This window comes from Oncorhynchus clarkii, chromosome 19, assembly GCF_045791955.1.
Source record: "Oncorhynchus clarkii lewisi isolate Uvic-CL-2024 chromosome 19, UVic_Ocla_1.0, whole genome shotgun sequence".
Lineage (NCBI taxonomy): Eukaryota > Metazoa > Chordata > Actinopteri > Salmoniformes > Salmonidae > Oncorhynchus > Oncorhynchus clarkii.
In genome coordinates, this window is record NC_092165.1 from 53,813,539 (window position 1) to 53,827,897 (window position 14,359).

General features: G+C 41.3%; 1 protein-coding gene across 1 annotated transcript; it reads left to right on the top strand.

Annotated features, from left to right (window-relative positions):
• The first annotated feature begins 317 nt into the window (after positions 1 to 317).
• Positions 318 to 1,818, top strand: LOC139374337 (antimicrobial peptide NK-lysin-like). The gene is made up of 5 exons (XM_071115376.1): positions 318 to 397; positions 578 to 657; positions 810 to 893; positions 1,015 to 1,172; positions 1,369 to 1,818. The coding sequence occupies exons 1-5, from the start codon at positions 349 to 351 to the stop codon at positions 1,397 to 1,399; spliced, it is 402 nt and encodes a 133-aa protein (XP_070971477.1). The 5' UTR covers positions 318 to 348; the 3' UTR covers positions 1,400 to 1,818.
• The last annotated feature ends 12,541 nt before the right edge of the window (positions 1,819 to 14,359 follow it).

The window sequence follows — 14,359 nt, forward strand, 5'->3', positions numbered from 1 at the left end:
AACATTCAGAATACCTGCTCTTTCCATGACATACAGTACATGGCTTAATCTGTAATTGATTAATTAAAATGAAGATCAGAGAGTGGAGAGATGGAAAAAGGTGATTATGAAAATTGCTCCGCATCAATATGTACTGTAGGTCTAAACAGTAACATCCTGTTGACTTGTAAGGTTTGTGTCTTGTGGTTTATGTTAATTGTACTATCAATAGATTGAACTGTAGGTGGGGTTTGTACAGGGGGCTGTGGATAGAGGGGCCTCTATATATAAAGGGGCTTGTCTGATTCCTAAGTCACTTTACCAAACCCCAACACGACTTTACTCTTCACATCTCCACCACCACAAATCATGAAGACATCTCTGGTCCTCCTTGCCCTCAGTCTGCTGGCTTGCTCAGGTGAGATTTTATTTAACTCAAATAGTAACTACTGTATATTCAGCACATACATTGGGTAGGGTGCAAGGGGAACTGTGGGTAGGGGGCCTAAATCAACTCCAAGTTCACCTTTGGTTTCAGTACAATACAAGTGAAGTACCCATCACTTGAGTGACTGTTGTGTAATTTTGTCTTTTGCAGTTTGGGAAATCCATGGGCAATGCCAAGAGGTTGACCTTGATGACCAGGAAGTACTGGAAGCAAAGCCGGAAAAGCGCATGGTAATCTCACTCTCACATTACATCTTCAAATGTACTTAAACCATAACACTGAATACATCACACCATAATTTAATTCATAATAATCATTTGGGGGGTGCTTATATTTTTTAAAAGTGTGTTTAGTCCTCCTTGTCTGTTTGTGGTTTCTAAAGGAGCAACAGCTAAAGGGGACCTGCTGGGCTTGTAAGTGGGCACTGAACAAAGTGAAGAAATCCATCACCACTTCCTCTAGCCCGGTAGCTACCATAGCATTACAATTGATAAGAGTGTCCTTTCATAAAATTGCACTACTAACTATTTACTGTGATATTTCTCTGAAAATGTCAACTGTTGTTGATGATGATTTCTTGTCAACAGGAGGAGCTAAAGCAGACGCTATTGTCCGTTTGCGATAATATTGGTTTCCTAAAATCTGTGTGTAAAGGCCTGGTGAAAAAACACTTGTGGGTGCTGATTGAGGAGCTTAGCACAAGCGATGATGTGAGGACCATCTGTGTTAACATTAAGGCCTGCAAGTGAGTACAAGAAACCATTCGACATACTCTTTAGTCACTGTTCAGACAACTAACGAGTATTGCGATGATCACCCGTGCTTGTTAATTGAAACAGTATAGAGTCAAATGTATTAATTCATATGAAAATGTTATGTCTTCCAATCTTCAGTTATATCTTCCAATCTTCCACTCATTTAGTATTTCTGTTTATCTTTAGACCAAAGGAAGTTTTGGACCTGAGCTACTGATCAAGCAGCCAGTATCCAGATTCCAAAGTGAGAAGATGGATGTTCAGGTGTCAAGACAATGCTATGCTGCCAGCCTCTTGCTCTTTCTTTTTCAAACTAGTCACAACACAAACATATAAATGGATGATGAAGTTATTGAAATGAATAGGTTCTGAAATAATGTTTTGGGAACATGTCTTATAATTAAGCAATAAGGCCAGAGTGCCTGCAGAGTGCCTGGATACAGCCCTTAGCTGTGGTGTAACGGCCCTATAACACAAACCCCCGAGATGCCTTGTTGATATTATAAACAGGTTACCAATGTAATTAGAAAAATAAGTAAGTTGTTTTGCGTCATACCCGTGGTATACTGTCTCTTAACTGGGTGGTTCGAGCCATGAATGCTGATTGGCTGACCGCCGTGGAATATCAGACCGTATACCACGCGTATGACAAAAAAATTCTTTACTGCTCTAATTACGTTGGTAACCAGTTTATAATAGCAATAAGGCACCTCTGGGGTTTGTGATATATAGCCAATATACCACGGCTAAGGGCTGTATCCAGGCACTCTGCGTTGTGTCGTGCTTAAGAACAGCCCGTACAAATGTAAAAATTTTGCAATTTTTGTCCAAAAGGTTGAAAATGTTTGTGTGAACTTTTTTGTTTGGGCAAAAAATAAACCTCAATTGACAGAGAATACAACTCCAACTCTTCTTTGACACGTCTAACATAACTCTAGAAATGTATCTAATTAGAATTTTTACGTATGAACATATCGTAATATTCTTTCATGATAAAGTACATCTTTTTTTTGTATTCTATCAGAAAAAGGACATATTGGTCAAGCTCAGGAACGTACATTAATTTTCAAACCTTTTGCATATTTGTAAAAGTGTGGACATTTGGAGCCTAATTAGTCATATAGTAGCTTGGCGAATGAGCAAGACTGAGCTAACATAATGGTGAATACTGACATTTTGTTAATCTTCTCTATAATTTAGCCAAACAGGGTGGAAATATATAAGTGGGACATACAGACCAACAACATGAAACATGGAACAATAGTTTATATTTATTTAGCTTTGCAACATTTCTTTCCCCACCAAAGAAATGATGACACTTCCTGAATGTGGTGTCCTTGTAGTAAGAGGTTGTTTTCTGAAATGGAGAATTACAACAAACTAACAGGGCATAATTAATTTTTGTATTTTTTATGAAAGGCTTTTATTAAACAAGGTATGACCCGCAACTTCTGGTTAGTTGAAGCGGAAGGGAGCTAGAGCGAGAGAGATTCTTGCTTAGTTGAATCCCATCTGATGCAAACATCCAAGATGATTTACTCACAAGGCTACACACAAAATACATAGTTAAGGCATAAGATAATTACCATATTTGTGTGGGTGTGGGGGATTGGCTGCTGGGTCAATTTTATTATCTGTCTGACAGTGATGAGAACTACACAAACTATTAATTCTCTTTGAACGACTCTTTGTACTTATTCGACTGCCATGATTCGTTTTTCGAAGTGACTCGTTCATTTTAGTCGATCATTTGACCAGCTAGTACTTAATAAACACTCCTCCGGCTCAGAGGCTCCAGAGACGTGCTCTGAACACGAACTGTCTATCATATGCGCACATGAAAACTAGATCATAAGTATAGAGAAGAAAAATTAATGTTAAAAATTGATAATTGATCGCATGTTGCAAGAATTAATGCTATTAATTGATTGCTTAATGTTATGATGCACACAACAGCTTTGTAAACCAAAACAAACACAGCCTCTGCCATAGCAGCGGGAAGTAGGGGTGCTGAGGATGCCGCAGCTACCTGAAAAATCAGAATATGAAAATATATACGGAACAAAAATAAAAGTAATCAAAGTAACATGCAATCATTTAAAATATTTTACTGAGTTACAGTTCATAGAAGGAAATCAGTCAATTGAAATAAATTCTTCAGCCCCTAATCTGTGGATTTCACATGACTGGGCAGGGGTAGAATGGGTGAGCCTGGGAGTGCATAGGCCCAGCCACTGGGGAGCCAGGCCCAGCCAATCAGAGTTTGTTTTTCCCCACAAAACAGCTTTATTATAGACTAAGTACTCCTCAGTTTCATCAATTGTCCATGTGCCTGGTCACAGACAATCCCACAGGTAAAGAAGCCAGGTGTGGAGGTCATGGACTGGCGTGATTACACATGCTCTTTGGTTGTGAGGCCGGTTGATTTAGAGAAATCAACATTCCATTTTCTGGCAACAGCTCTGGTGGACATTCCTGCAGTCAGCATGCCAATTGCTCAAATTATTTTCCTGAACTTGAGATGTGTGGAATTGTGTTGTGATATAACTGCACATTTTAGAGTGGCCTTTTATCTTTTTTGGGATAGGGGGCAGCATTTTCACTTTTGGATGAATAGTGTGCCCAAACTGAACTGCCTTATGCAGTTATGTTCCAGATGCTAATATATGCATATTATTATTAGTATTGTATAGAAAACACTCTGAAGTTTCTAAAACTGTTTGAATGATGTCTGTGAGTATAACAGAACTCGTCTGGCAGACATAAACCTGAGAAGAAATCCCAACAGGACATGAGAAATCGATATTCAAAACAGTGCCTATTGAAATCCCTGTTAGATATGGATGTGCTTGCACTTCCTAGGACTTCCACTAGATGTCTCCGTCTTTAGATACTGTTTTTAGAATTCTACTATAAAGGAGGGGCTCATAAGAACTCTTTTAGTGAGTGGTCTGGCAGAGAGCCTCGGTCTCATGAAGCGCGCTCCCGACAGAGTATGCTCTCGTTCCAATGTTTTTCTTCAGAAAATGAAATTTTGGTTGGAACCTTATTTAAGAAAAGATTGATTGCATACATCATTTGACTTGTTTCTTTGACCTGTAACGGAACTTTTAGAGTTTTTGTCTGGAGGACGTTCTCGCGCCTCATGAAGATGGATTACTGGGCTGAACACGCTAACAACAAGTGGCTAAATGATGGGCTTTATGGAACTTTATGGAACAAATCAGTCATTTATTGTTGAACTGGGATTCCTGGGAGTGCCTTCTGATGAAGATCATCAAATGTAAGTGAATATTTATAGTGTTTTTTCTAACTAATGTTGACTCCAAAATGGCATAGTTTTCTTTGGCTGAAATGGGTACTGTTCTCAGATTATGATTTTTCCATATAGTTTAAAAAAAAATCTGACACAGCGGTTGCATAGAGGATAAGTCTATCTTTAATTCTGTGAATAACACTTGCATCTTTTATCAATGTTTATTATGAGTATTTCTGCAAAATCACCGGATGTTTTGGAATCAAAACATTACTGCACGTCGCGCCAATGTAAACTGTGATTTTTGGATATAAATATGCACATTATCGAACAAAGCATACATGTATTGTGTAACATGATGTCCTATGAGTGTCATCTGATGAAGATCATCAAAGGTTAGTGATTCATTTTATCTATATTTCTGCTTTTTGTAACTCCTATCTTTGGCTGGAAAAATGGCTGTTTTTTTTTACTTGGCTATGAGCTAACATAATCTTATGTTGTGCTTTCGCTGTAAATCATTTTTTAAATCGGACACCATGGGTAGATTAACAAGAAATGTATCTTTCATTTGCTGTATTGGACTTGTTAATGTGTGAAAGTAACATATTTCGGAAAAATATTTTTGAATTTCGTGCGCTGCCTTTTCAGCGGAATGTTGTCGGTGTTCTGCTAGCGGAACCCCTGCCCTAGAAAGGTTAACAAGGCTAATATGAAAACAAGACTCCCTAAATTTTATCAGCATATCGAATGCGCTACCCGGGTGGAAAAAAACCTGGACCATTGTTACTCTAACTTCCACGGTGCGTACAAAGCCCTGCCCCGCCCTCCTTTCGGAAAATCTGACCACGACTCCATTTTGTTGTTCCCAGCCTATAGACAGAAACTTAAACAGGAAACGCCAATGCTCAGGTCTGTTCAACGCTGGTCCGACCAATCTGATTCCACGCTTCAAAATTGCTTCGATCACATGGACTGGGATATATTCCGCATAGCGTTGGACAACAGCATTGATGAATACGCTGATTCAGTGAGCGAGTTTATTAGCGAGTTTATTAGCAAGGGCATTGGTGATGTTGTACCCACAGCAACTATTTAAAGCTAAGCTAAGCATCAGTATAGAGACAAAGTAGAGTCGCAATTCAATGGCTCAGACACAAGAGGTGTGTGGCAAGGTCTACAGTCAATCAGGGACTACAAAAAGAAAACCAGACCCGTCGCGGACAACGATGTTTTGCTCCCAGACAAACTAAAAACTTCTTTGTTCACTTTGAGGTCAATACAATGCCAATGACACGGCCCGCTACCAAAACCTGCGGGCTCTCCTTCACCGCAGCCAACACGAGTAAAGCATTTAAACGTGTAAACCCTTGCAAGGCTGCCGGCTCAGACGGCATCCCTATCTGCATCCTCAGAGCATGCGCAGACCAGCTGGCTGGTGTGTTTATGGACATATCAATCTTTCCTTATCCCAGTCTGCTCCCAGTTCTCAAGAAAGCTAAGGTAACTGAGCTAAATGACTATCACGCCGCCCGTAGCACTCACCTCCGTCATCATGAAGTACTTTGAGAGACTAGTCAAGGATCATATCACCTCCACCCTAACTGACACCCTAGACCCACTCCAATTTGCTTACCGCCCCAATAGGTCACCAGACGACGCAATCGCAATCACACTGCACACTGCCCTAATCCACCTGGACAAGAAGAAAACCTATGTGAGAATGCTGTTCATTGACTACAGCTCAGCATTTAACACCTTAGTACCCTCCAAACTCACCTAAGTACTCATCCAAACCCCGCCCTGTGCAACTGGGTCCTGGACTTCCTGACAGGCCGCCCCCAGGTGGTGAGGGTAGGAAACAACATCTCCACCCCGCTGATCCTCAACACTTGGGCCCCACAAGGGTGCGTTCTCAGCCCTCTCCTATACTCCCTGTTCACCCATGACTGCGTGGCCATGTACGCCTCCAACTCAATCATCAAGTTTACAGACGACACTACAGTGGTAGGCTTGATTACCAACAACGACAAGACGGCCTACAGAGAGGAGGTGAGGGCCCTCGGAGTGTGGTGTCAGGAAAATAACCTCATACTCAACATCAACAAAGCAAAGGAGATGATCGTGGACTTCAGGAAACAGCACACCTATCCACATCGACGGGACAGTAGTGGAGAAGTTGGAAAGTTTTAAGTTCCTCGGCGTACACATCACGGACAATCTGAAATGGTCCACCCACACAGACAGCGTGGTGAAGAAGGCGCAACAGCGCCTCTTCAACCTCAGGAGGCTGAAGAAAGTCGGCTTGTCACCAAAAACACTCACAAACTTTTACAGATGCACAATCGAGAGCATCCTGTCGGGCTGTATCACCGCCTGGTACGGCAACTGCTCCGCCCACAACCGTAAGGCTCTCCAGAGGGTAGTGAGGTCTGCACAATGCATCACCGGGGGCAAACTACCTGCTCTCCAGGACACCTACACCACCCGATGTCACAGGAAGGCCAAAAAGATCATCAAGGACAACAACCACCCGAGCCACTGCCTGTTCACCCCGCTATCATCCAGAAGGCGAGGTCAGTACAGGTGCATCAAAGCTGGGACCGAGAGACTGAGAAACAGCTTTTATCTCAAGGCCATTAGACTGTGAAACATCCATCACTAACATTGAGTGGCTGCTGCCAACATACTGACTCAATCTCTAGCCACTTTAATAATAAAAAATTGGATGTAATAAATGCATCACTAGTCACTTTAAACTATGTCACTTTATATAATATTTACATACCCTACACTACTAATCTCAAATGTATATACTGTACTCTAAACCATCTACTGCATCTTGCCTATGCCGTTCGGCCATCACTCATCCATATATTTTACGTACATATTCTTATTCATTCCTTTACACTTGTGTGTATAAGGTAGTTGTTGTGAAATTGTTAGATTACTTGTTAGATATTACTGCATGGTCAGAACTAGAAGCACAAGCATTTCGCTACACTCGCATTAACATCTGCTAACCATGTGTATGTGACCAATAAAATTAGATTTGATTTCTGATTCATTGGCTGTTATTTTAATGGACAAACAATTGACTTTTCTTTCAAAAACAAGGACATTTCTAAGTGATCCCAAACTTTTGAATGGTAATGTACGTCTATGGTTAAGTTCTGTTACACAATAGCAGGTTGAGTATTCTAATAGGAAGTTGCAGAAATGTCTACACTTTCTGCTAGTTCATAACATTTTGACCATAGCATACTATTACCATGCGCTTTTCCAGCTGTGCTTCCACTACTTCCTGGTCATCAAGGTCAACCTCGTGGCATTGCCCATGCATTTCCCAAACTGTGAAGAAAAACGTATACGTCACTCAAGTGATGGGTACTTCACTTGTATGGTTCTGAAACCAAAGGTGAACTTAGGCCTCCCACCCACAGTTCCCCTTGCACCCTATCCCAATGTATGTGCTGAATATCAAATCAAATCAAATATATTTATATAGCCCTTCGTACATCAGCTGATATCTCAAAGTGCTGTACAGAAACCCAGCCTAAAACCCCAAACAGCAAGCAATGCAGGTGTAGAAGCACGTAGTAGTCCACTATACAGTAGTTACTACTTGAGTTAATAAATAGAATCTCACCTGAACAAGCCAGCAGACTGAGGGCAAGGAGGACCAAAGGTGTCTTCATGATTTGTGGTGGGAGAGATGTGAAGAGTAAAGTCGTGTTTGGTTTTGTGACTGAGGAATCAGACAAGCCCCTTTATATATAGAAGCCCCTCTTTCCACAGCCCCCTGTACAAACCCACCTAACACGGAATCCTAACTGGCTGCGCACGTGCGCCATCGTGCGCCATCACGCATACATTTATTCTGTCCCCCTACACCAAACGTGATCACAACACGCAGGTTAAAATATCAAAACAAACTCTGAACCAATTACATTAATTTGGGAACAGGTCGACAAGCATTAAACATTTATGGCAATTTAGCTAGTTAGCTTTCACTTACTAGCTACTTTATCCTATTTAGCTAGCTTGCTGTTGCTAGATAATTTGTCCTGGGATATAAACATTGAGTTGTTATTTTACCTGAAATGCAGAAGGTCCTCTACTCCAACAATTAATCCACACATAAAACGGTCAACCGATCGTTTCTAGTCATCTCTCCTCCTTCCAGGATTTTTCATCTTTGAACTTATATGGTGATTGGCATCTAAACTTCCATAGTATTACTACACCGACCGGCGACACAGTTCGCCTTTCAATCACCCACGTGGGTATAACCAATGAGGAGATGGCACGTGGGTACCTGCTTCTATAAACCACTGAGGAGATGGGAGAGGCAGGATTTATAGCGCGATCTGCGTCAGAAATAGAAAGGAGTTCTATTTTAACGCAGACGCTCGTTGACGCGTGCGAGCAGTGCAGGTGCAATAATTGAATAACATAGATTTCTACATTTATTTTTCGGTGTGGTCAGCCTTTAAGACATATTGCTAGTACAACTCACATTAACCACAAGACACAAACCTTACAAGTCAACAGGATGTTACTTGGAAATACTTCATCTTTTAGGCCTTCAGTATATACTTTTTCCATCTCTCCACTGTCTGATCATTGTAATTCATCAGTTACAGATTAAGCCATGTCCTGTATGTCATGGAAAGAGCAGTACACTCAGCGTATGTTTCCAGCAGAATACACTACATTGACATATTGATCAAAAATAGTTCAGTTGGCTTAGAAGTGATACATTTAGGGCTAGATCTACTAAGCTAACATATGGAGTTGTTTTAAGATAGTAATACCATGGACCATTTAGCTATTTGAATTTGTATTTTAGGAAACCTGTAGGTATATGAAAAAATAAAAATGAAAAAATTATTTGAAGCATTACATTTGCCTTCACTGCCATGATCAACACAAAAATACATAGCAAACTTAATCAAAAGTGTCTGAAATGCATCTGAGATATTGGAAAGCTCAGTGTAAATCAAATCAAACGTTATATCAAAACAAATGTTATATTAGTGTTTGTGGTGAACTCCAGTGAACTCATTTACACTGATTCAGAGTCCAATGGCGGTGAGATTCACACCACTCCAGCCGACGCTTGGCATTGTGCATTGTGATCTCAGGCTTGTGTGCGGCTGCTGGCCAAGGAAACCCATTTCAAAATGCTGTTTTCCGGACATTGACTCTATGGGGTTTAATAAGAAATCACACCACATTCCATCCTCTTGTTTTAAGCCATTCCAGTGATACTGACAATAAGTCAAACACCACTGAGGATGATTGTATGAATTAACACAAGAGGTTTTATTGAGAAATGAACAAGACCAGAAAAGTTGAAATAATATAATGCTTCAATTAAATTTAAAAATGTGATTCCTCCTTGTCCAAAACCACTTGGAGAGGAATGTAATGTAAAGCTAAGATATGGCAGTATATTCCTCAAATAAACAGTAAATCTGTCACATCCTGATCTGTTTCACCAGTCTTTGTGCTTGTCTCCACACCCTTCCAGGTGTCGCCCATCTTCCACATTATCCCCTGTGTATTTATACCTGTGTTCTCTGTTTGTCTGTTGCCAGGGCACCTGTCGGGCGTTTCTCACTCAGTGTTCACACATCATTGAGCTGCAGCCCTCCTCGAACCACTCTAAGATACCATACCTCATCACGCTGATGTCCGGGAAGGCTCTCGCCTGGGCTATGGCAGTATGGGAACAACAGTTGGCTGAATGCTTCAGTCTGGAGGAGTTCGTGGCAGAGGTAAAGAAGGTTTCCATTGCTCCACTGTCTGGGAGAGAGGCTGCCCGGAAGTTACTCCAGCTTCGGCAAGGCTCCCGCAGTGTTACATGTACTGTCAACTGTGGGACCTAATATAGACAGGTATGCCATTCCAAATCATACCCAAACAATTGAATTTACAACAGGAAGACCCCAATCAAGTTGTAGAAACATCTCAAGGATGATCAATGGACACAGGATGCACCTGAGCTCAATTTTGAGTCTGATAGCAAAGGGTTTGATTACTATTGTTAATAAGTTCTTTCTGTTTTTTATTTTCAAAACATTTGCAATAATTTCTAAAAACCTGTTGTTTGCTTTGTTGTTATTGTCTGTAGATAGAGAGGGGGGGGGACTATTTAATCAATTTTAGAATAAGGTAGTAAAGTAACAAAATGTAGGAAAAGTCCAGGGGTGCTGCCCTTCAAAGGCATTCACTGTCGTCTTAAGACCCTCCCACATTATGTGATTGGAGGACACTTTCAAGAGGTGGAGTCCGGGCATTGTAGGGGCGACCAGCTCTGGGAAGAGGTCGTCGTGGAGACGATTGCCAGACAGCTCGGTTAGTCTGGCCTGCAGTTTGAGGGCGCGGAGGAGAAGAGAGACAGAGGAGGGAGACAGGCTGAGGCCACACACTGACACAGAGGTACTGCCGTCCTGACCTCACACAGACCAACCACATGCTTGTTCTCCTCTGGACACACATCACATCACATCACACACACTCACAAACTGCATGGATTAACAATACACTTCAGGTGTTCAAATACCATAAATATTCATGCCCTGACCTTAGTTATCTTTGTTTTCTTTATTATTTTGGTTAGGTCAGGGTGTGATAAGGGGCCTGTTGTTTGTTGTGTTTTTGTCCTGTCTAGTGTTTTTGTCCTGTCTAGAGTTTTTGTATGTTTATAGGGTTGTTTATAGGGTTGTTGACTTGTCTAGGTGTTTTGTATGTCTATGGTTGTCTAGATTGGTTCTCAATTAGAGGCAGCTGTTTATCGTTATCTCTGATTGGAAACCATATTTAGGCAGCCATATTCCTTGGGTAATTCGTGGGTGATTGTCTATGTATTAGTTGCCTGTGTCTGCACTTATGCTATATAGCGGCACGTTGTTTTTGTAAGTTTGTTGAAGTGTTCTTCGTTTCATTAAAATAGAAGATGTATTCACATCATGCTGCGCCTTGGTCTCATCGCTATAACGAACATGACAGAAATAGTTCCTAAATCCCAATTCAAGTTCATGATCTGTGATGGGTAAACCAGTCTAGTCATTATATTTCTATGTTAGAAACCATTCAATGCCCATTCGTTCACATAAACTGCCTATCCAATGATGCAAAATACAAGAGAGCTCTAAATTGACTTGAAAATTCCAATTGGGTGTCATCCTTCAAAGACATATCTTTGACTGTTTGTTTACCTCTTTAGGACCTCAATATCGCCATCTCCATACTTTCATCCTTAACATTCATCAATGTCTAAGTATGAATCAAGACAGAATCTTGATGACTGATGTTCCGGTATTAGCCTATTCTGTATTTGCTGTACTTGATTGAGGTTGCCTTTTGCAATGGTACCAATAGGTCCACAAGTGCAAACCCTGCCTGCCTGGCACTGTAGGCAGGCTGAAGCAAATGCTCAAATAGTATTTGAGTCAGGTCAGCTCTTGCTCTGTGTCTCTGACCTGCTGAGTTCTGGGGTGACTTGGAAGGTCTGGGGTTGTCGTCAGTCTTCCTCAGAGAGAATCCCCTACTGGAGGACAGTGACACTGCAGAACGAGAGAGAAAAAACATAGGTTGTAGTTCCATTGGCAACGAACGTCCCCTTATAGTTCATTAAACATTAGTGACTCATTTTCAAGTGACATTCAAGACTCCCAAGGACACTACAGGCAAGCAAAACATAAACCTCACTCAGCAAAATGTTATAAGAGAAAGAAAGGAGGAAATGAAAGGGTAGATGTGCTTGGGTTCCTTTTATTGTTAGCTTCCATATGGTTTCTACAGGGAATTACAGGGACGGGTGTGTGTGTGTGTGTGTGTGTGTGTGTGTGTGTGTGTGTGTGTGTGTGTGTGTGTGTGTGTGTGTGTGTGTGTGTGTGTGTGTGTCATCAGTGCAGCTGCTACACACCTCTATTGTGGGTTTCTTCCACCCAGACCAAGCCTCTCTTCAAGGTTGACATAGAAACAGCTATATTTGTCCATTGGTGCGCAGATAACCTTCTTGTTGAGAAAACAAAAGAGCTGGAAATTGATTTCAGAACAAACAAAACTTCATTACCCCCTACGAAGATAAATGGGGATCTGTTGATAGATTGACCACATATATAAGTACCTGGGGCCTAATTTATAAAATGAACTTACGATAAATGTTTATCTTAAATATGACTTACGCAGAAAACCAAGTACAAGTAGTTATTTATAAAACCTTACTTTAACCAGGAAATGATCTTATCTCTAAGTGTCACGAATATTACCGAAGGTGACTTCCCTTCTTGTTCGGGTGGCGGTCGTCATCGCCGGTCTACTAGCTGCCACTGATCCTTTGTTCTGTGTTCGTTTGGTTTTGTCTAATTGGTTTCACCTGTTTCTTGTTTGGTTATTAGGGTCTGGTTATATAAGTTTGTTCAGCCCGCTTCTGTTTGTGCGGGCTTGTTCGTATGTAGAGTGCCTTGCGAAAGTATTCGGCCCCCTTGAACTTTGCGACCTTTTGCCACATTTCAGGCTTCAAACATAAAGATATAAAACTGTATTTTTTTGTGAAGAATCAACAACAAGTGGGACACAATCATGAAGTGGAACGACATTTATTGGATACTTCAAACTTTTTTAACAAATCAAAAACTGAAAAATTGGGCGTGCAAAATTATTCAGCCCCCTTAAGTTAATACTTTGTAGCGCCACCTTTTGCTGTGATTACAGCTGTAAGTCGCTTGGGGTATGTCTCTATCAGTTTTGCACATCGAGAGACTGACATTTTTTCCCATTCCTCCTTGCAAAACAGCTCGAGCTCAGTGAGGTTGGATGGAGAGCATTTGTGAACAGCAGTTTTCAGTTCTTTCCACAGATTCTCGATTGGATTCAGGTCTGGACTTTGACTTGGCCATTCTAACACCTGGATATGTTTATTTTTGAACCATTCCATTGTAGATTTTGCTTTATGTTTTGGATCATTGTCTTGTTGGAAGACAAATCTCCGTCCCAGTCTCAGGTCTTTTGCAGACTCCAGCAGGTTTTCTTCCAGAATAGTCCTGTATTTGGCTCCATCCATCTTCCCATCAATTTTAACCATCTTCCCTGTCCCTGCTGAAGAAAAGCAGGCCCAAACCATGATGCTGCCACCACCATGTTTGACAGTGGGGATGGTGTGTTCAGGGTGATGAGCTGTTTTGCTTTTACGCCAAACATAACATTTTGCATTGTTGCCAAAAAGTTCAATTTTGGTTTCATCTGACCAGAGCACCTTCTTCCACATGTTTGGTGTGTCTCCCAGGTGGCTTGCGGCAAACTTTAAACGACACTTTTTATGGATATCTTTAAGAAATGGCTTTCTTCTTGCCACTCTTCCATAAAGGCCAGATTTGTGCAATATACGACTGATTGTTGTCCTATGGACAGAGTCTCCCACCTCAGCTGTAGATCTCTGCAGTTCATCCAGAGTGATCATGGGCCTCTTGGCTGCATCTCTGATCAGTCTTCTCCTTGTATGAGCTGAAAGTTTAGAGGGACGGCCAGGTCTTGGTAGATTTGCAGTGGTCTGATACTCCTTCCATTTCAATATTATCGCTTGCACAGTGCTCCTTGGGATGTTTAAAGCTTGGGAAATCTTTTTGTATCCAAATCCGGCTTTAAACTTCTTCACAACAGTATCTCGGACCCGCCTGGTGTGTTCCTTGTTCTTCATGATGCTTTCTGCGCTTTTAACGGACCTCTGAGACTATCACAGTGCAGGTGCATTTATACGGAGATTTGATTACACACAGGTGGATTGTATTTATCATCATTAGTCATTTAGGTCAACATTGGATCATTCAGAGATCCTCACTGAACTTCTGGAGAGAGTTTGCTGCACTGAAAGTAAAGGGGCTGAATAATTTTGCACGCCCAATTTTTAAG

What these genes read in the sequence shown, in the direction of transcription:
- LOC139374337 (XM_071115376.1), top strand. Translation starts at nt 349, where the DNA reads ATGAAGACATCTCTGGTCCTCCTTGCCCTCAGTCTGCTGGCTTGCTCA. An exon ending in CAAAGCCGGAAAAGCGCATG is followed by an intron (nt 658 to 809) that starts GTAATCTCACTC and finishes TGGTTTCTAAAG; the next exon opens with GAGCAACAGCTAAAGGGGAC. An exon ending in TCACCACTTCCTCTAGCCCG is followed by an intron (nt 894 to 1,014) that starts GTAGCTACCATA and finishes TCTTGTCAACAG; the next exon opens with GAGGAGCTAAAGCAGACGCT.